Source organism: Cheilinus undulatus, linkage group 9, assembly GCF_018320785.1.
Source record: "Cheilinus undulatus linkage group 9, ASM1832078v1, whole genome shotgun sequence".
NCBI classification, from domain to species: Eukaryota; Metazoa; Chordata; class Actinopteri; order Labriformes; family Labridae; genus Cheilinus; species Cheilinus undulatus.
Genome location: NC_054873.1, coordinates 3,648,735 through 3,670,041, shown reverse-complemented (window position 1 = coordinate 3,670,041; position 21,307 = coordinate 3,648,735). Strand labels below are relative to the sequence as shown.

General features: G+C 35.9%; 1 protein-coding gene across 2 annotated transcripts; it reads left to right on the top strand.

Annotated features, from left to right (window-relative positions):
• The first annotated feature begins 3,935 nt into the window (after positions 1-3,935).
• Positions 3,936-18,699, top strand: LOC121515058 (troponin I, fast skeletal muscle-like). 2 transcript variants are annotated; one of them, XM_041795631.1, is made up of 7 exons: positions 3,936-3,989; positions 11,421-11,453; positions 13,025-13,061; positions 14,481-14,609; positions 16,460-16,549; positions 18,251-18,424; positions 18,510-18,699. In XM_041795631.1, the coding sequence occupies exons 2-7, from the start codon at positions 11,446-11,448 to the stop codon at positions 18,582-18,584; spliced, it is 513 nt and encodes a 170-aa protein (XP_041651565.1). In that variant the 5' UTR covers positions 3,936-3,989; positions 11,421-11,445; the 3' UTR covers positions 18,585-18,699. The 2 variants fall into 2 exon arrangements, with proteins under 2 accessions (XP_041651565.1, XP_041651564.1); XM_041795630.1 differs by lacking the exon at positions 3,936-3,989 and adding an exon at positions 5,596-5,709.
• Positions 18,700-21,307: the final 2,608 nt, after the last annotated feature.

The window sequence follows — 21,307 nt, the reverse complement described above, 5'->3', positions numbered from 1 at the left end:
ATTAACGAAGAATGCTATATGAGCGAGTCATGGAGTAACGTTATCCTCATGGAAAATCTGCCTGGCTGCCTACTTGACATCCTGCCCACATATTTTATAGCACCGTTTTAATATGAGAGGGGCTTCTGCAGCCAGAGAAAGGTCTGGAAGGAGGGCAGATCCACGGCTCAGACGAGCAATCCAAGATGAAACGCTAACCAGGCCGGCCGACGATCGCTCGATATTTATAGACGGCAGAAGGGCGAGCTTGTTAGGCTCTTTACGTGGAGCAATAGTGATGCTTTCTCTGGAGATTTCTTGAATTTGAACTCATGATGTAACTCAAAGGATTCTTCATGCGTCGCAGGTGGATGTTGTCTTTGATTTGGGGAAATCCTGAAATGGGATTCTTCATGCTGACTGGTTCTGCTGGTTCTGAGCAGGGCTGAAACAGAGGGGGTTTTAGACATGCAAAAATCCAATACTGGAGTGTTTGGTGGCACGTTTTTGACTTCTGAGACCAATATAAACTTTTCTTAAAAGGGTTAAAATATGTGACATTTAATACAGTAGTCAACATTTGAAGTGGATCAAAACTTTTCATCAAAGTTTTCCCAAGACCAAAATGTGTGTTTTTCCCAATTCATGCATAACATTTGAGTCTGTTATTAGTCAATGTTTTCACTGATGAAATGTCATCCTTTATGGCTTTTGATGATCTTCAAACATAATTGTTTGTCAGTAGGTACCCACTGACCTATCATAGAGTCAAAGAGTCGTGACTTTAATTGAGAACTGGTCACTATTTAATGCTCTGAAAGTACACTTGAGGTCAGAAAGCATTAAAAATGCTTTATTAGTGAGATTGCTGGATGTTGACCTCAGCAGGGCTATTGGGACGCTGCAAGGAGGCATGAATCAGAATGAAGTTGCGGACGTAGTGGGGACCTCTCAAAGTGTATTTTCCAGAGCCTGCGGGTTTGGAAGGTCTGGTAGCGTGAGTAGAAGGCATGGTGGAGGCAGACAACAGATCAAAAACCTGAATAAAGACCAGTACTTGACCTTGCATGCCCACAGAAATCATTTCATGCCTGTAGTCAGCCTGCGAAATGACCTTCAGGAGGCAATAGTATGTAAGTTTCTACTCAGACTATTAGGAGATAGCTTCATGAAATTGGCTTGGGAGACAGAAGACCAACTGTGAGGGTGCTTCTTTCCAGATCACACAAACTGGCACGTCTGCAGTGGGCCACAGAACACCACAAGTGGACACTGAATGAGTGGGGTACAGCGCTCTTCACAGATGAGTCCAGGTTCTGCGTGAACTTCCAGGACAGGTGTGGAAAAGTCTGGCATTGTCCTGGAGAGAAAATAGCCACAAAATGTTACACAGCATGACAGTTTTGGCAGATCAGTGGTCATGGTCTGGGGAAGCATCTCCGTTGGTGGAAGGACAGAGCTTATCATCATCAAAAATGGCTGCCTGACAGGCCAAAGGTATAGGGATGAAATCCTGAGACAAGTTACTGGTGCAACGTGGCAAGATTTTGTGCTTATGGATGACAAGGCATCGAGCAAGGCTGGTGACAGAATTCTTGGAGGAAGAGGGCATCTGTAGGATGGAGTGGCCAGCCCGGTCAACCGGCTTGAACCCCATTGAACAAATTTTGGAGCAGCCACAGTCAAGATTGCAAGAACGCCAGGTCGCTCCAAGAACCGGTGGAGTTGCAAACAGCATTGCTGGAGGAATGGGAAGCCATCCCTCAACAGAATATCCGAACCCACTTCATCACCATTATTACCATTGTCTTGGCTCCTTGAGGCACTCCAAAGGCACTATCCAGCTGCCAACAATGTTTAAGAGACATTTCCAGTTCATTGTGACTTCAGATAAATCCCAGAAGTACTGAACAACCAACAATTTTTAGTTGCACTCTTTATCTTTGTGAATGTGTGACAAGCCACCTCACACCTAGTGACAAACAATCATGTCTGGGCACCATAAAAAGTGATGAGACATTAAATTCCATTGATGAAAACATTGATTAATTGCAGACTTACATGTTATACATTAATATTGAACAATACCCATTCCTGTCTTAGGACAACTTTGATGAAATGTTTTGATCCACTTCAAATGTTGACTGCTGTAAATGGAGGGAATAAGAAAAAGTTTAGTTTTTACAGCCTCATAATGAATTAGGAAAAGATGGGAGGATAGAAAGAGAACCGTTGTCCTGCTTGAATTGCTTCATGTTTGGCCAGTTTATATTTTTATGATAAATTCAGAATGAGATGTCAGACTGCAATCATTTCATAGAGACATGAAATAAAGGACTTTTTTCTCTGTTTAGCTGCTGAGCCTGTATAAGACACCACTCTTACTACTGCAGGCATGGGGAGATAACGAGGGGTGTGGTTCCTATCATTAATGATCTCATACGGCGATCGTGAACAACAGGGGCGGAGCCAGGAGAGTGAAATATACAGGGCCTCACTCAATTTAGGAAGATCCGGAGGCGTTCTTCCTAGAAATTGCTTATCAGGCAGTTATAAGTGTAGTTTTTAGGAAATTGTACATACAATATAGATTTAGAATAGCAACAAAGCTAGGTCAGTTGGGCAAAATTAACAGATCCACCTTAGAATAAGTCGTCCTTTAGAGTTAACATAATTTTTAATATGTAAATGCTCTCAAAGTGTCCTAATCCTTTTAAAACCAACAAATTCAGGATCGATAATTTCCACTTCCACCTCCTCAAAATGGCTAAAATGGTTTATCTTTTAAGTTTAATAATAAAGGTGAAGGAACTAACTCTGAAAGTTTAAAATTGGCACCTGAAGAAGACCAGATAAAACAGGTTGTGTAGTTCCAGAAATGGATTATTTATGAAATACAGAAAAAGTTCAAATTTAGAACAATGTTAGATAGTTTTCTTCACTCTGCAGTATGTGAACAAGGTGTTCTGAGTTGTTAAAAGTATTTTTTTTTCATGTTGTGGAAGGCTTTCCACAAGATTTTAGAGTGTTTCTGTGGGAATTTGTGCCCATTCATTCTGTGGAGCATTTTTGAGGTCAGACACTGATGTTGGATGAGAAGGCTGGCTCATAATCTCTGTTCCAGTTCATCCCAAAGGTGCTGGATGGGGTTGAGGTCAAGTTCTTTAACACTGAACTCATCAAACCATGTCTTTATAGTCCTTCTTTGTGCTTTGGGTCACAGTCATGCTGGAATAGAAAAGGGCCTTCACTAAACTTTTGCCACACAGTTAGAAGAATTGTCCAGAATGTCTTTGTCTGCTGAAGCATTAAGATTGGCTTTCACTGGCTGAGTTGCTGTTGTTCCTAAACGCTTCCACTTTCTAATAATCTCACTTACAGCTGACGGTGGAATATCCAGCAGGGATGAAATTTGATGAGCCATCTTATTTCAAAGGTGGCATCATCACAGTACCTCTGTGCTGCCAACTCCTCAGTGAGGAAAGTAGCTATTGGCTGTGCTAAAAGCCTCAAGAGGTGGTAATAGACCGTAGGAGAGAGGAATAATGTGGGAGAGGAAAACACCCTCGATGTGATCAGAGCTCCACATGAACTTTCGTCTGTTGATTCTTGTGGGGTTTTTTTTAAAATATGACAATTCCAGCCTCCTCCTTTATCTGGACTTGGGACCGGGGGAAATGACCCAAAACAGACATGTTGGTGGAGTTAATTATATATATATATATATATATATATTTTTGAGGTTAGACTGAGACATGATGAGCTAGCCAGCTAGATATTTAGCTTATGTCACAGGAGGCACAAATTTTATACATCCTGTCCTGACTGTCAGCCACGGTTGCATCAACCAGCATGGCTTAACGGCGTGATTCATTTGCAGTCTGGACTCGGAGGGGTGAGCATGTCCTGCTCTGACTGAAGCTGGGACTGCTGCATGAGGACTGTACCACCTGTGAGAGCTTTGGGACGGGGGAGGGGTCCACAGCAGCACCTGCTGCTCGTTGAGAAGAGTAAGAACAATGGGGCTTTCAGGTCAGAGCCATCAGAAAAAGTCGCTAGATTTATCTCAAGTTGCTTTTTTGAAAAAGAGTTGCTAGAGGGGTCTGACTACTCATTTAATATAGTTTACAACATTGCAGTACCACGCTTGAAGTCACTGAGCTCTTCAGAACGACCCATTGAGGATCAAAAATGTTTGCAAATGCAGCCTGCATGGGTAGGTGATGATTTCATAAACCTGTGAAAATGGCTCTGATGGAAACACCTGAATTAAATTTTGTCATCCATATAGTATATATTTCTCTGTGTTTAGATTTATGTGTAGTTAAAAACTACTTTAACTGTTTCCAGTGAACTGAAGCTTTGTAATTTTCCATGTGGACATCGTCAGGGCAGCATTCTTGAACCCTGTTTTGACATGTTGCTGCTGCTATGTTCAGAGCTGTCCTGCAGCTGTTTTTGTTTCCTCTGTGGAAAACTATCCAGGCTGAAAGCTGCGAGCAGAGGCGACAGTGAGGAGATGATGTGATTGGGCTCCTTGCCAGCTTCAGATGTAGAGTCATTGAGAGGATATCTGCAGGGTTCTTATGTTTGTACTGCTCAAGTTTTTCTCCAGCTTCTGTTTTGTGTTTGGGTTCTGGAGATGATTGTTTCTGCATGTGTCAAAGCACTCAGCAGACCTTGTTTTTACACATGCAATGCAAATAAAATCAAATGCATGATGAACAGTCTTAAAAGTAGTGACAGGAAAGCCGAAAACCTTGCACTGAGATGCAATTTATTATCAAAAGTGGAGCAACTTGAAGCTGCTACTGATATGTGTGACATGATTTGAAGGGTTTGAGCTGTCTTCATACTTGGAGTGAGAGTTTTACAAGTTTGAAAAAGATTCTCCTTTTTAAATAAAGGTTATAAAGATAAAACCAGTCAGATTCACATTCTGTTCCTACATAGGGGGAAAATAAAGATCTTAAATGTCATTCAAAGCTGGAGCTAGCATCCAGTGCATGGTTATTTGAGAAGTTGGCAAGGTTTTTGGGCATTTTCCAAACATTTTGTCCAAGTAGGGCAAGTTAAACCAAAATAGACTTTGGTGAAGGTCTGTGTTGCTTTAGTTCTTTGCATTCATACAAGAAAAAGCCAAGAAATTAGAGTTCCAGTTAGTTTAAAAATGCCGTTTGGGTTCAAATATGATACCAGAGTCCTGTCTGAATGTTTAAATCAAAGCTCCAGTGGCTTATCTGCACATTTCTTGGAAATATTTCTTTGTATTTGTGGAAAACATGATTAGAATCCCAGTTTAGCCTGAAAAGTGAAGGATTCCCAGCATCCTTAGGTGTTGGCACTGTCAAACAGGCACAAAATAAGCCAAAACTACAGAAGTGACTCCACTGTCCCACTTCTTCATGAAGCCCGTCTGGGGAAACGTTTGGACCGTGATGGTTTTATAGTCCTTTTCCACCTTTTTATAGCGCCTTGGTGGCACTGGGCAGAGTCCTAAAAAGATATTAGACTCCTCCTCAGCAGACCTGATTTACAGGGAGAAGCTGGCAGGGGATGATGATATTTCAGGAGCTTGCTGGCCGATTGGTCTGAGGATCCTGCATTTCCATAAACAGGGGATCCATATCCATATCTGAGCCCTCACATATATATACACCCCTGGGAGGACTTCTTCACACCGCCCCTGGCCACTGTGTCCTCCACCTCGGCTGCCCGTCTTCGTCGTAGGTGAGACCAGTTCCTCTCCGCCTCCTCCTCCTCGTCCTCCGTGGCGTCCTCAGCGTCCTCGCTGCATGCCTGAGCAGAGCCGGTTAATGGATTCAGAGCAGCTGAGCGGACTTAGAGTCTTTTTGGGGAGACTTGTTGGTAAAGTGCTAACGTGATAAAGGTCGTGACCTCTGCGGTTGGATGATAAGTGATTGGAAATGTGAGCCGGGGTGAAGGAGATGGAGGAACGCTGCAGGATGGAGGTGGTGTGTTGATGCGGCTTGGCATGAGGGATGCTTTCAACTTGAGCCAAAGATTTTTAGCTGCTCTTTTCTCGCAGTTTTTACAAGTTTAAGGAAAGATTGATCCCTGTGAATGTAAGTCTTTTAGATTCAAGGTTGTCGTGTGGATTTTTTTCCTGAACATGCCAGCGTTTGGTTGCTTCTTCTCTTTAAACTTTTAAGAATAATGGCATAAATTGTTGGAAATTTATCGGCAAAACCACAAGATTTTTAACTGAGACATCTCTCTGAACTTGTTTAAGAAATTCTTGTAGAAATTATGCCAGAAATGGAGTAAAGTAAATGGATTTTATTGTGTCAGGAAATTAAAGGTTAAGATGTTGTTTTGGTTGTGCATTTGTTGAATTTTTCTGGATTTTAAAGGCCGTTTAGAATGGCTTATTTTATAGAGATTTTGAAGTTTTTGAAGGTTTGATGGATCAGAAAGGCAGTATTTGTACTAAAACATGACTTTTTATGAAGCATAGCATGGATAAAATACACAATTTCCATTTTGTTTATCATAAAATTATAAATTTTATTTTCTTTTAACAAGAAATACACTATTTCAGAAAAAATGGCTGATAATTTACTGGTAAAAAGTGGTATTTTTTTATTAACTGTGTCGATTTAAGGTCTGTTAAAACCATACTTGTTAAATTTTTAAAGTGCATTGTCATTTTTAGAGTTTTTTTGTTTAAAACTTGTCAAATCAGTTCTATTTCTCGTGTCATCTTGGAAATAAAGTGCAATATTATTTAGGGCTGTAGTCAACCAAAGAAAAACTTGGTCAACTAAAATCACACCAGATCACCAATCAATCGATTGGTCGTGGGACGGACCATAAAGAAAAAAACAAACAAACAAAAAAACTTCATGTTATTTCTACATCAAACTTATCACTGATAGTGTAGCCAGTGCATCTAGGTGGTAATTAAAATTCAAAATAAACCAAAATGAAGTAAATTAAGTAAATTATATTTGAATAGTTTTATTCATAGTTATTATTATTATTATTATTATTATTATTATTATTGTAAATTATATTTTGTAACACTAGATAACTTAAAAAATAAAAACACATATGTCTCTCTTCTCACCCCTGCAAAAAATGGATTCTTCCAATTAAAAATCCAATTGGATTTTGGTCGAACATGAGGTCATCAACCAATTAACTGACCAATCGACTTGAGGCTGTCAGCCCTAATATTATTTTCTGTCCAGATTAAAGTTTTAGTTGAAGCACAGGACATTAGAGAGTAAAATCTTATTAGGCCAGATGACAGGAAGTCCATCCCATCTGTGCAAATCTCTGATATCAGACATGCCTGTGATCCCTCCTCTTTGGTATTTCATCTGTAATTTCCCTGAAAATGTTTGAAAAATCAGTTGTACGATGGCTTTCGTAGAGACCGATGACTGTGTGCTAGCTTTGCTAACACTTGGTTTCCTTTAAATCAGCTGCTGGAGTTAGTGGTCGAGTGTGTTTGCATGGTCAATAAAGCCGTCATACGTTATACTCAGTCAGATCGTCTCTATCAGTCTGTATTTATACATTGAAGTTAGCAAACAGCTGGTTTGTTGACATAGCGTGAAACGTTTCATTAAATGTGCTACACTCAGTCATTCCTGTTTATAAAGGTAATTGTCCTAACACATTTCCTGAATGACTGAATGGCAAAAAGGTCAAAATGAGCCTCTCTCCCGTAGATATTGCATTACAAAGTGGGAAGTGTCATCATTGGTACAGATCACTGGCATTGGACCAAAACCTTGTATCAACATTTATTCACATTTGTTTCCATAAATCAGTGCTATTAGTCACATCTACACCTGTCAGTTGACCAGTGTTTAAAAAACAGGTGAAAAAGAGGCTGACTATGACCATTCAGTGTTCAATTAATTGAAAATGCAGCAGGGTTTTTTTGTTTCCTGAAAAAGTGGTGATTTTGGAGATGCAAGGTTTTGGTCTGACGCCAGCGATATGTTGGTCAAAAAACGACATAAAGAAAAATTTCCCCAAAAAGTTTTCATTCATGTGCGGTTTTGATCTGGGAACAAGAAGACCAGTATTTTAAAGTGGGTTCTCAAGTTTACAGGTTTTAAATCTGATCATTAAAGCTGGGAGGTTAGTAACATCTGCTCTGATTTTTTTTAACTGAAACTTAAAAAGACTTGTTTTGACGGTGACTGTTTTACAGTGCGCTGTCATTTCATGGCATTAAATGTTAAAAGTTTGTAGGTTTTGAAATTTGAGGGCCACACCTGAACATTTAGTAACATCAAGCCTGAACAAAAAACAATAAAAACAAACAAAAAAAAACATTAAATGTAATATTACTTATTTTATCCATCACTGTTTTGCAGTGTGTTATCATTTGATGGCATTATATGTAAAAATTTGTAGTTTTGAAATTTGGAGACCCTTAACCCTTCTTAAATATTTTTGGTTTAATATTGAATAATGTCAAGCCAAAAAAATTTAAAAAACAAAGGCAAAAAAAGAATGATTTTAAGATAATGTAAGGCAGGAAGGCTGTAGGACTGCCATGGGGGGGGGGGGGGCCTAGGTGGTAGTGCGTCTGAGTGCAGGTGTGCCGTGATTGAGAAACACTGAGGTGGCTGTGATTGAGGGGCACTGTCTGCTGTGAGGATCCATGAGGTGAGCACTGGCTGCTGGGCATTGTGTGGCGGATGTTTCACTGGTATATGGCTGGATGAAGAGGCTGTGCGGGTGCGGGGCAACTCGGGAGAAGCTGGCATGGACTTTTCTTTATTGCTGAATCGGATGGAGTAAAGCGAAAGCTATTGCCACTGTTTTTATTGTTTGTGTGTTAGGGCTTTTGTGAACTGACTCGCCACTAAAGACGGCACTAATTGTTTGACGAGCAATTAATAAAGCTGTAGAGATAATCCTAACTTAAGTTCGTGCTACTTCTGTGCGGGGCGGGGCTGGGGTGGGGGGTGGGGGGGCCTGCATTGCTTAGTTAGCTAGCTTAGTTAGTTAGCTAACTTGTTTTGACCGTGACTTTTTTACAGTGTGCTGTTAATTCATGGCAATAAATGTAAAAAGTTTGTACATTTTGAAATTTGATGACTGAAATAGAACATTCAATAACATCTAGCCTGAAAAAAAAAAAAATTAATGTAATATTACTTATTTTAACCATGACTGTTTTGCAGTGTGCTATCATGTAATGGGATACATAAAAATTTGTAGGTTTTGAGATTTGGAGTCCCCCACCTTGGCATTTAGTGATGTCTAGCAAAAAAAGAAAAAAATATATAGATAGATAGATAGATATATAAAACAAACAAACAAAAAAAAAGCCAAAAAATAATAACAATAATAAAAATGAAAAAGAAAGAAAGAAAAAAGAAAAAAATATATAGATAGATTGATAGATAGGTAGATAGATAGATAGATAGATAGATATATAAAACAAACAAACAAAAAAAAAGCCAAAAAATAATAACAATAATAAAAATGAAAAAGAAAGAAAGAAAAAAGATTAAAATATATAGATAGATAGATAGATAGATAGATAGATAGATAGATAGATAGATAAAACAAACAAAAAAAAAAGCCAAAAAATAATAACAATAATAAAAATGTGACGATAGGATAACTTATTTTAACAATGCTGTGTGTTGTCATTTAATGGCATCAAATGTCTGTAGGATTTTAAATTTGATGACCCTACTCTGACATTTGGAAACGTCTATTTAAAAAGAAAAAGAAAAAAAAAAAAAAAACAATAACAGTGGAACTAAAATTCTGATGAAGGTATTACTTATTTTAACCATGACTGTTTTAACAGTGTATACTATTTTCATGGCATAAAATGGAAAAAAAATTGGGTTATGGTATTTTTTCATCACACCTGGAGATTTATCAATGATAAGCCTAAAAAAGTAAAGATCAACAAATTTTTTTTTTACAATATTACTTATTTAACAATGACTGTTTTGCAGTGTGTTATTATTCATTGTCATTAATTTAAATTTGGGAGGTTTTGGAATTGGATGAACACACCTGGATATTAAACAACATCTTGCCAACAAATAAATAAAATAATAATAATAATAATAATAATAATAATAATGTTAATAATAATAATAATATAACTTCTTTTGATCATGGATGTTTTACAGTGTGTTGTCATTTTAAGGCATGAATTTTACAAAGTTTTGATGTTTGATGATCACCCCTTGACATAAAGAAAACTCTAGTCTTTCAAAACAACATAACACAAAGTAAAGAGGACTTATTTTAACCAAGACTGTTTTTTACAGTGTGTTAAATTCAAAGTTATTAAATTTAAAATGATGAAATTTTGAATTTGATCATCACAGCTGGACCTTTTCCACAGGAGATTTTCTTTTTTTTTTAAATCATGTTTAAAAACCAAGATAAACTATTTTGAGTAATTTCATTACCACAGCAGGTCTAAACATACATATAGTCTGGGGGGGAAATCCTGCTAAATAAAATTAAGTCTAGGATTACTTATTTTGACCAGGAGTTTTTACAGTGCATTAACATTTTAAGGCATTACATTTAAATCATACAAATTTATTCATAGCAGCAGGATTTTTCTCCAGCATATAGACAAAGGAAAAAATGATTTAAAATCCTACTTATTCTAACCAACAATGTTTTTACAGCGCATTGACATAATAGCATCACATTTTAAAAAAATGTTTTAGACAGTCGATCACTACTCTTGGACTTTTTACATCTGTCCTGAAACAAACAAACCCCTTGTGCTTAAGGCTATGTGTTTTGACTAAGACATTTTTACAGTACATAGTCATTTTACAGTGTACAGTAAATTTGAGATTTCAAGATTTCTGACTGATTTTAGCCTAAAATATTTCTAGAGCTTCATCATAGAAAAAGAGAAGGGTTGTTTTAGTAAAGTAAATATAAGTTTGTACACTGTAAAAAAATATGTGTTGAATCTACTTGTGTGTAGATTTTCATCCTTGTTTGGTTTTAACTTCTGCCCTAATAAGATGGAAAACTTCATCCCTGATTATTTATAGTGTAAAATAGTTTGAAACATGAGTGCGGCACTGAAGGATTTGTTTTGCAGTGCGTGTTGATGTGTGTTGTGTATTGACAGCGGGGCGAGTTGGCAGCCGACGCGCTGCGGCAGCACATTCTGCTGCAGGGTTTCCTCCCCGGGAAAGGAATTGAAGTGTAAACTCCCTGAGGAGATTCGGTTCTGAGCACCCGTAAAGGAGCTTATCGCCGGCGTCAGAGGCGACATTTGACCCCGGACGCTCCAAACTTAGCTCTGTCAGCGCTCAGCTGCTCATCGACTGTTTGATAGCTCACATTTCATACAGATGATCTGATATTTAAGCTCTCAGCAGATGATGGCAGACGTTATTCTCTCTCTCTCCTCTCATCAGTTTCTCTTCTGTTTTTTTCTCCTCTGACAGGCTGTGAAGAAAAGAAACCGCCATCATGTCTGAGTGAGTGTTCAGTCTCAACCCTTTCATGCACGAGTCAGTAAAACTGATGTTGTTGTAAAAAACATTTTTAATTTTTATGATTCTGAAAAAAGCTGAGAAAGTGGACATCAGAGTGTTCTCTACTTATTTTTCTACCATTAAACTTTATTTCCATCCGATGTATCAACAGTTTTAAAAAAATAGTTACTGGCAGCATACATAAATAAAAACTAAACGAAATACTAAAGATTTTATTTAAACTACTTTTGCATAATAATACTATTAATATTAATAATAATAATAATAATATTGTTATTGTTCATCATAATAATAATTTTTGGGGGGGAATTTAACCCTTTCACTGCCACTTAAAGTGCATCATCCCCGATGTTTGAAATATAAAAAAAACACAAAAATAAATAGGATTTCTTTGAAGAGGACTGTCACAAACTCGAACCTGTCAATTATGAACAACAACTTTGATTTCTATTCATTAATATTATTTTTTAGTTTAAAGATCTTAATTTTTTTCACTCTGGGTGTAAGTTGTTAAAATATACCCCGTACATAAATAGCAATAAATAAATAACAGCACTGTTTATAACTTTTATTGTTCCAATTAAGATCAGATCTGATCGTAAATATCACAAATTGATTTATTTGGAGAAATTAACCCTGTAAATGCCAGTTTAAGTACATAAGTCCCTGATTTTTGTAATGTAAAGAATTAAAAAAAATTATAAATAAAACCATGCCACATTCAAATTGGATTGTCTTGAATAAGTTAGTAATGAGCAAGAGCTTTGATTTATTTTTTTATTTTTATGCATTTTATTATTTCCAGATCTGAAGAAACTGTTGCACTAAGGGTGTAAGGGGTCAAAAATGGACACTTTACAGCAATAGCAATCAAAATACTGCACATTCTAAAAGATTATTTTAGCAGTTGTTTTAAATCAAGATTAGACCTGATCATAAATGTCAAATATTATTTAATTTCTTTTAAATTTAACCCTTTAAATGCCAATCAGTGCAAAAAACCCTGATCTTCAATGAAAAATAAAACAGTGAATAAAAATATTTCTTTATATCTTTTTTTTTTATAAGGATTATCACAACCTTGAATGTGTTACAATGAGGGACAAGTCTAATTTTTATTCTTTGTTTTTAATTTTATTTCTTATTTTTAATAAATTGTTAAACACAAGGCATAAGTGGCCAAGAATGGATGCCATCTGTATTGAAAATAAAAAAGTACTTAACATAAAAAATACAACTTTTTTAGTCAAGATCAGACATGATTATTAATATCTTTTTTTTTAAATAACACTTTAAATGCCTGTTAAAGTACAATCCTTGACAAAATCTAAAAATTTTATGTACTACATGCAAATTTGATTTCCTTGAAGGGAATTATTGCATCCTTGAATATTTTAGTAAAGAGCGATGACTCAAATTTCTATGCAATGTTTTTTTTGTTTTGTTTTTTGTTTTTGTTTTTCAAGTTTGAAGATTTTTATAAATTGTGACACTGAGGGTGTTTATGTTAGCGGTGTTTTAAGATATCAACTCTTTTTTTTTTCTCCTTACAGCAAAAAGATGACTTCGAGCCGCAAGCATCATCTGAAGGTAAGTCTGAGTATTTTCAGTATTTTCTCTGTAAAATCTGAATTAAAGGCTCATACTGATACTGACTAAATATCAGTCATTTGTCAGAGATAAGATGAGTTATTAGTCGCTGAATTTATTTCTTAAAATGGGATTATTTTGCATTTAAAAATTTCTGAGCCTCCAAAGACAACTCAGCGCTGTCTTGAAAGTGATGTTAGATGCAGACTGAGGATGTATTTATGATCCAGGATGTCTTGGGCATCATAGAGTCATTTTGTACATGCACTCCTGCATATGTCTTAATGAATAACAGTGATAAACAGTGCATTTGTTTCAGTGTGTCTGAAGCTGTCCTAAAGCTCTCAGTCCTGGTTTCAGACCTCTCCGGTGGATCAGAGCAGCTCTCATTGAAATCATCTAAACGTCATCAAACACATCTCTTTGATTCACTGACTGATACGCTGTATACAGAGGCTCAAAATGGATTAAAATGCAAAATAACTGGGTTTTAAACATTCAATTATGTAGCTGTCAAAATTTATAGTGGTTGTGATTTTTAAAAGTAATCGATTAAAGTGACAAAAGAATCCTCAGATTTATAAATTAGTTAAATATTGCTTTAATTGTTTTGTTATCAGCCCTGATTTTTACAGTTGGTGATTCTAAAAGGTTAGCACTTTATTGTGGCATAAATATAAATTAACATTTGACAAGAATACAATAACTTGATGTATGACCACTGCAGGCTTCCATACCCTCTCCTAAAGGTCTTATCAGCAGCTCCATGAATCTGATTATTGATTATCAGCAGCTCCATGAATCTGATTATTGATTATCAGCAGCAGTGCTGTAGGTAATGATTGTGGTTTGATTTAGTCTCAACATTTCAGTCCTTGTTGTTTCTTGTAGATTTTTATTAGTCTTGAGCAGACACAGCTACGACAGTTTCAAGGCTCTGGGGCGCCCCCTACTGGTTAAACTCATCAAACACAATGACTGGTGTCACACATGGTCAATGTAGAAACAGCTGGTGCAGAAAACCAAAACAGTTTCATATTCTAGTTACTTGGATTTTTCATTTCTGTACCTTTTTTATGCAAACAAATGTGGTTGTTAAAAATCTAAATGTCTGATTAAAGTTTTTGAAAGAGGCTATTTTTATCTGCTATGGCTAAATCAACGCCATATTATCATGGCTGAACTGTGGCCAAGAATTTATTTTCTATTTCAAATTATGTCAAAAGCTTTATTTTGAAAGGGTAACAGGATGGTGGCAGTCATTTCAAACTTATAGTGGCAGTGTGCGATCTGATGTAAACACGTCATTGAAAGGAATCCATCCTACTTGAGAACTAGCAGCTGAAGACATGCATGAGAACTTATGAGGACGAGTGCGTCTTCCTCTTTTACTGACCTCTGACTGAATTCCTCCTGCAGAGTTTGATGCTCTCCATTGCGGCGAACTGGATTGTACAGGAGAAAAAGGACATCGCAAAAGCCAAAGAGGACTACATGTCTGAGAACTGCCCCAGACCCAGCCTGAGCGGAGACCACGCCGGACTCATGGTGAGAAATCTGAGAGTTAATGTGCCGGAGATTCCGGACAAGTGCCGGACAAGAATGATCAAAAATGTTCAATTTTTAGCCCGATTACTAAAGAAACCTGGGCCAAGATAGTCTTAGAATAAAATCTGTGAGGATGATAATAAATGTACCTCTTAGGTTGTATGAATAACTAAAATTATTTTTCTTTTTATATTATAACCTTTAACATTATTACATGTTACACTGATGATATTAACCTTTATTTTACTGTTGAAGACTTTTTAAATGGAGTAATTTAAGGCTATATACCATGATACAAGGATATTAAGCCCCTGTTTGAGGCTAGTAAACACCACAACAACATTAAAAGAAGTCCTAGGCATCAAATTCCTGGTGACTTCCTGTTTTCAACTCTCTAAAACTGTCATCAAACACCTAAAGACTATGCAGCAATTTACCTGCAATTTCTAATAGGGATGCACAATATTATCGGTCTGGTATCGGTATCAGCAGATATCAAACTTTCTGCCAATATTTACAGCCAATATTTTGCCTGTGTATTTCCGCATGTATTGACTGTAAATTTTGTCCACATATTGTGATACATTAGTGGAGTTTTAGTCTGAACCAACAGACCTATGTCAGGTGAGGTCTTTTTCTTTATTTATCCTCATTCTTTAAACTTTGAAGTGTTTTTTAAGGACTAAAAATTGTTTCCTTGGTCATCCTCAAACCTTAAAGTGTCCAAAAGGACTGACATTTTTTGTCCTAAAAGGGTATTTAAATATCTGTATCGGTATCGACTAAAATGAATCTGTAAGTTTCAACATATCTGCAAAAATCCACTATCGTACATTCCTAATTTCTCATATAGTCCTGCCTCCCCGCATCATCATCATCAGTTTCTTTAAAGCTTTGGTACTTTTCAGAACTGTTGATAATAAAAATAATGATATTCTATCATTTTAAAACACATAGTTATCTAAAAGAAGCCAAAAACGTTGACAACCTTTTTATGGACTTATCTGCACCTTTTTTAACCAGTTCTTCTCCGCAGCAGTGCTCCAGGCTAAATGCTGATATCAGCATGCTAAGATAACAACGCTAATAGAAAATCAAAATTTCTTCTACTAGTGCTTGATGCACTGAAAGCCTTTATTGCATAGGGCTACAGAGTCATAAAAACGTGCCAACATGTTTCAGCCTAACAGGCCTTCATCAGGACAGTTACTGCAGGTCTGAAGGCCTGTTAGGCTGAAACATGTTGGCATGTTTTTATGACTCTGTAGCCCAATGCAATAAAGGCTCTTTATCTACAGTCCTTCTGAGTGCCTCAGACCTCTTAAAACTTTAAATTGGATCCCCACACTGAAGAGCACCAGAGATGCACTACATTTTTTTCAAGCTTTTCTTTAAACTTTTCAAAACCCATGCAGCACTCCATGCCACCATTTTTTGACTAAGTTAAAGGCCCTGTTTGCATTTGGCATTTAAAATCCATTTTGCGCATTCAGATACCAAGTGGCTGCACTCGTGCACAGGTGAGCTCGTGCACACATACTGTGCACGAGCTCATCTGCTTATTTCTGATTCCAACAGCCCATGCATCATTGCTGTGGCTCTCTAAGCCTCGAGCTAAGACAAGCAGTGCCTCTTTAACCGCTTTTCACCTTCTTGTTGTCATAAACATGCTTTTAAAGGACATGGCGATATACTAGTAAGCACATAAGTCATGCTGGGAAATATTAGCCCCTTTATATAAGCCGTATTAGTAATAATCAGATCTGATGATCCTCTGCTGAGTGTTGGTGGTAGCTGCACCACAGTATTACTACAAACTTTAGTAACACCTCTTGTGTCTGTGTCTCCAGGATACCTGCAGAAAGCTGCACGCTCTCATCGACAAAGTGGATGAGGAGAGGTACGACTTGGAGGCCAAGGTGGCCAAAGCCGATAAAGAGGTACGACTCCACCTGATCTTCAGTCGTCCAGCTTTATGCATGTAAATATAGGGCATCAGGACCTGTGACGGGTCAATGATTAATTCTGTTGACTTTTTGTAAACACTCAGGCTGTTGGGGACCAAAAATTTCCCATTGAAGCCCATTAAAATTACACGTTTTTTTCCTCCAGCCATCACAGTTAAAAACATGCATTTTATGATATTTTTCCAGTTCGTCATCAAATGTCATCCATTTTATCACATTTGGCATGAGAAGAAACTGCATGTTTTTTTACCCAGTTTCCTAGAGGGTCACTATTTTAACAATTCATTAAAATCTTAAGATTAAGAAAAAATGATAATGCATAAAAATAAATATTCCAGGCTGTGATAATCTCCTTGAAAACCAATTTTGCTTGTATTATGTAAGAAATAATTGTGTTTTTGTGTTTTCTACATTGAAGAAAACAGCAGTAGTTTTAAAGGGTTAAATTCCTGGGAATTAATCGATATTTTATATTTATGATCAGGTCTTGTATTTTTTCAAAAATAAAAAATGTGGGGTTTTTTATGACGCCCATTTTTGGCCACTTACACCCTGAGTGTAATAACAAATGAAATTCCTGAAATTAAAAAAAAAAAAAAAAAAAAAAGGAATAAATAATCAAGGTAGAAGGATAATCCCCTTCAATGAATTTAATTTGCATGCAGCATTTAAATATTACTTTTTATTTTTTTATTTTGCATTACAAACATCAGGGGCTTTGCACTGAAACTGGCATTAAAGGGTTAAATCCCCCAAAATTAGTTAATATTTGTGACCAGGTCTGATCTTGATTATAGGGAAGAGGATTAGGACGACTGAAAAAAAGACATTTTTTGAGATGCAAATTTTTTTACTTGCGAGAAAAAAAAAATCAGACTTCTTATTTTAATCTGACAATTCTGATTTTTTTTTCTCACAAGTAAAAAAAAAAAAAAAAAAGTGTTTTTTTTTCAGTGGCCCTAATCCACTTCTGTATGATTAAACAATTAATGCAATTTTTTTTTTGTTTTTTTACATTTTTATTTAGTGGTTTTATTGACAATTACAGACAGAAAAAATGCTAAATAGTCAACTGAAAACAAAAAGACAAGTAAAGAGACAACAGAGAAAAAAAATTAATAAACAAAAAGAAAGAAAGAGAAAGAAAAAAGGAGATATCAAATTTTGTATATAACATATTGTTATAAATATTTGTTTTAATGTTGACTATTTTTATTGCTGTTTTTTTATGGCATCCATTTTGGTCTCTTTCACTCTGAGTGTCATAATTTATTTAAATGTTAAAATTTGATAAAAAAAAAAAAAAAAGAAAAGAAAGAAATTCTTAAAATCTTAGTTGTTGTTAATTATGAACATATTCAAGGCTGTGATAATCCACTTCAGATAAATCCAATTTGCATGGCCTAACAAATAATTCAGTTTTTATTTTCGCTTTTTTTAAACATAAAAACGGCAGGGTTTTTTTGCACCTAAACTGGAATTAAAAGGGGTAAATTCCAAAAAATTGTATCAATATTTGATATTTATGATCAGGTCTAATTTTTGATACAGTAATGCAAAAAGGCAGTGATTTTTTATGTGTATAATTGTTGTTGTTTTTTATGTATGGTGCCATTTTTGGTCATGAACAGCCTGATAGTTTGTCTTACACATCTGTTAATGATCTCCCCTCAGATTGAAGACCTGAAGATCAAGGTGGTGGACCTCGCTGGCGTGAAGAAGCCCGCCCTGAAGAAGGTGCGTATGTCCGCTGACGCCATGCTGAAGGCTCTGCTGGGCTCCAAACACACGGTGAACCTGGACCTGAGGGCCAACCTGAAGCAGGTCAAGAAGGAGGTCAAAGAGGAGGTGAGCGCTCGGGGACTCAGACTCAGACGGGCACGGCGAGGGGAAACTTTAAACACGTCTGACTGTTTTTTGTGTTTCTTTTCAGCCGGCGGAGGCGGTGGGCGACTGGCGTAAGAACATTGAGGAGAAGGCTGACAGGAAGAAGATGTTCGAGTCTTAATAGAGAAAACAACTCCAGCCTTTTTAGTCGCTCTGAGCTGTTAGCACTTTTTATGGAATTTATGGATTTTTGCACTCAAAAATGACCTTTTGTTTCATTAAATCTGTCGGTTTCAGCTCCATCTGTTACTGTACATTTGTAAAGCCAGTGATTTAGGCGGTAAATACCCCGCAGTTTCTTCAGACTTTACTTGTCGTGTTACTTCCTGTTTCAGTCATGTTCACTTTTGACAACTTCCTGCTCCTAGAGATTTGTAATAAATGTTTTGTTTCCTACATTAGGGGCATTCTGTCTTTGACTCATTGATGCACAACACTGCAGACAAAGCACATGACACTCATAATAACCCGTGTTTTAGCCCTGGTTTGTTTGTTTTTATCGGACGTTAAAGAAAAACGCCTTCAAACACGCTTTAGGAAACTGAGGTGAATATCTGCATCCTAAAGTGATGTTTATTTCAACGTTTTGGCTTAAGTTTGGCCTAAATCAAGGCTTTGTTGACCTCTGAACCCTGCTAGTCTTGGTTGAGGTGATCAGTCATAAGGCGAGGTCTGCTTGGAGGCGTTTTTGAGCTTTAACGGTGTCGTGTTGTGCTCTTTGTGCTGCTGTGCATGTCAGTGAGAAAAGGGACAAAATATCTGTTTAACCCAGTTTGGAGAGATCAGGGAGCCGTGAAAAGTGAAAGATTAACCGCTTCAGAAAAACATCAGGAAAATACACATTTAGCATTTTCCTCATGTATTTTGCTGCTTTATGTATTTTTCAGGATTTCAGAGATCCATCTGAGCTCAATCTAATCTTTTTTATGCTTGGTATTTTTTATGACATTGTTTCAAACACAGAACCATGATGGCAGTCAGTATTCCTAAATAAGAGCACAAATAGACACATGTAGATTCACCTCCTAAGACCCGAGCCTTTGTTTGGGGAGCATGTTTAGTTTCTCCCACTTATTTGGGATAAATACGGTCTGATAGGTTAAAACATCAGTCTTGTCGTTGAAAAGGATTTTCTTGGAAATTTTCTTAAACATATTTTCAAAGAGCCCCATGAAAAATACCCAATAATTTCTTTAGATTGTCCTCAAATTTTTCAGTGAAAACCCCTCATAAAGCCTGAAAATTCCAATAAAGATTTCCCCAAAAATCCAATGCAAATTCCTGAAAATTTTCAAACAAATTCCCCATTAAAATTCTTGGCAAACTCTAGATTAAAAACATTCTACAAAATTCCATAAAAATGATGAAAAACATCACCTAGCCCCTTAAATTTCTAAGAAAAATCCTGAAAATTTTAAAGGACAATCCTGAACCCAAAATTCCTAGTCCAATTCCCCAAAAATTAAGTAATAAATTCCCTATATTCCCATGAAAATACAAAAAAAAAAAAAAAGAAAGAAAATAAAATAAAATGGAAATAAATTCAAAGCAATGAAACTCTCCAAAATATACAAACATATCCTCTTAATTTCCATAACAATAATTAGATTTTTTTCCACGCAAATTCCCAAAAATATCCAAACAGCAAATAGCATTTCAAGTAAATGCTTTAAACTTGAATGGACATTTTGGACAATTATATCATCAATTTTAATACCAAAAATGATGCTGTAGAGTAGAAAAGCCAAAATGTAATGTCCTCATATGTGGATGCCGGGTCTTAGGAGGTTATTGTTGCTACTTAGATGCCACAAATAAACAAAGAATAACAGGGACATTTAAATAAATAAATAAATAAATAAAAAAATGTAGAAAAAACCCTAAATCAGTGCACAATATGACACTAGAGGAAGCCATGGAATAACTAATGCTGTGAAGAAGTTGTATAAAATAATTTTTAATGAAAAATTACACACAAAAACAATCTGTTATTAAATTTCCTATTCATTCACCAGGGTTTCCATATTTGACCACAAATGCCTCATTTTTATACACAAATGTTGCATGAAATAAAAGTTTGATTGTTGAAAGTGTTAGAGAAAAACAGATTTAACAGCCTTCATTAATCAACGTAAATAATTTTGATTTCACAATAAAATGCTTATAATTCTGGTAGTGGCTATATGTCGGAAATATAAACAGAGAACATTTTTAGTCATTAGGTGCCACTAATAAATAAAATACATTATTACTAATAAACAAAGAATAACAGTTAAATATTTACAATTAAAATTGTGAAAATAGTTCCTTATTTGACAAATGTGACATTAGAGGAAGCCACGGCAAAGTAACAGAAAATCAATTGTATAAAATAATACTTAATGAAAAAAAAAGTTTTTTTATTATTCTAAACTAAATATTCAGTTTTTAACTTGGTGATTTATAACTACAGTCCACTCATTTATGAATTTTATACACGATTGATGCATAAACCAAACATCTGTCGAAATCATTGAGAGAAAAGATTTAGAGTTTTGTGAAACTAAAATATTTACTTCAATTGTTTAAATAAATATTTATAATTATAATTAAATATTTAAATCCACAAAGGTAGAGCACTGCAACTCATCAGGAGCTAGGTTTTAAAAAATGATTAAAATGAACTAAAATCAAATTAAAATGATTATTAGAGATGACTAGAATATGACAGTAGAGACGTTTACATTACAGGGAGCAATGCCAAACTGAACACCACACTGCTGCTAGTTAATCATGTAAAATAATAATAATAATAATAATAAGAAATTTTATTTATGAAGCACCAGACTACAGCCATGTTTGAAA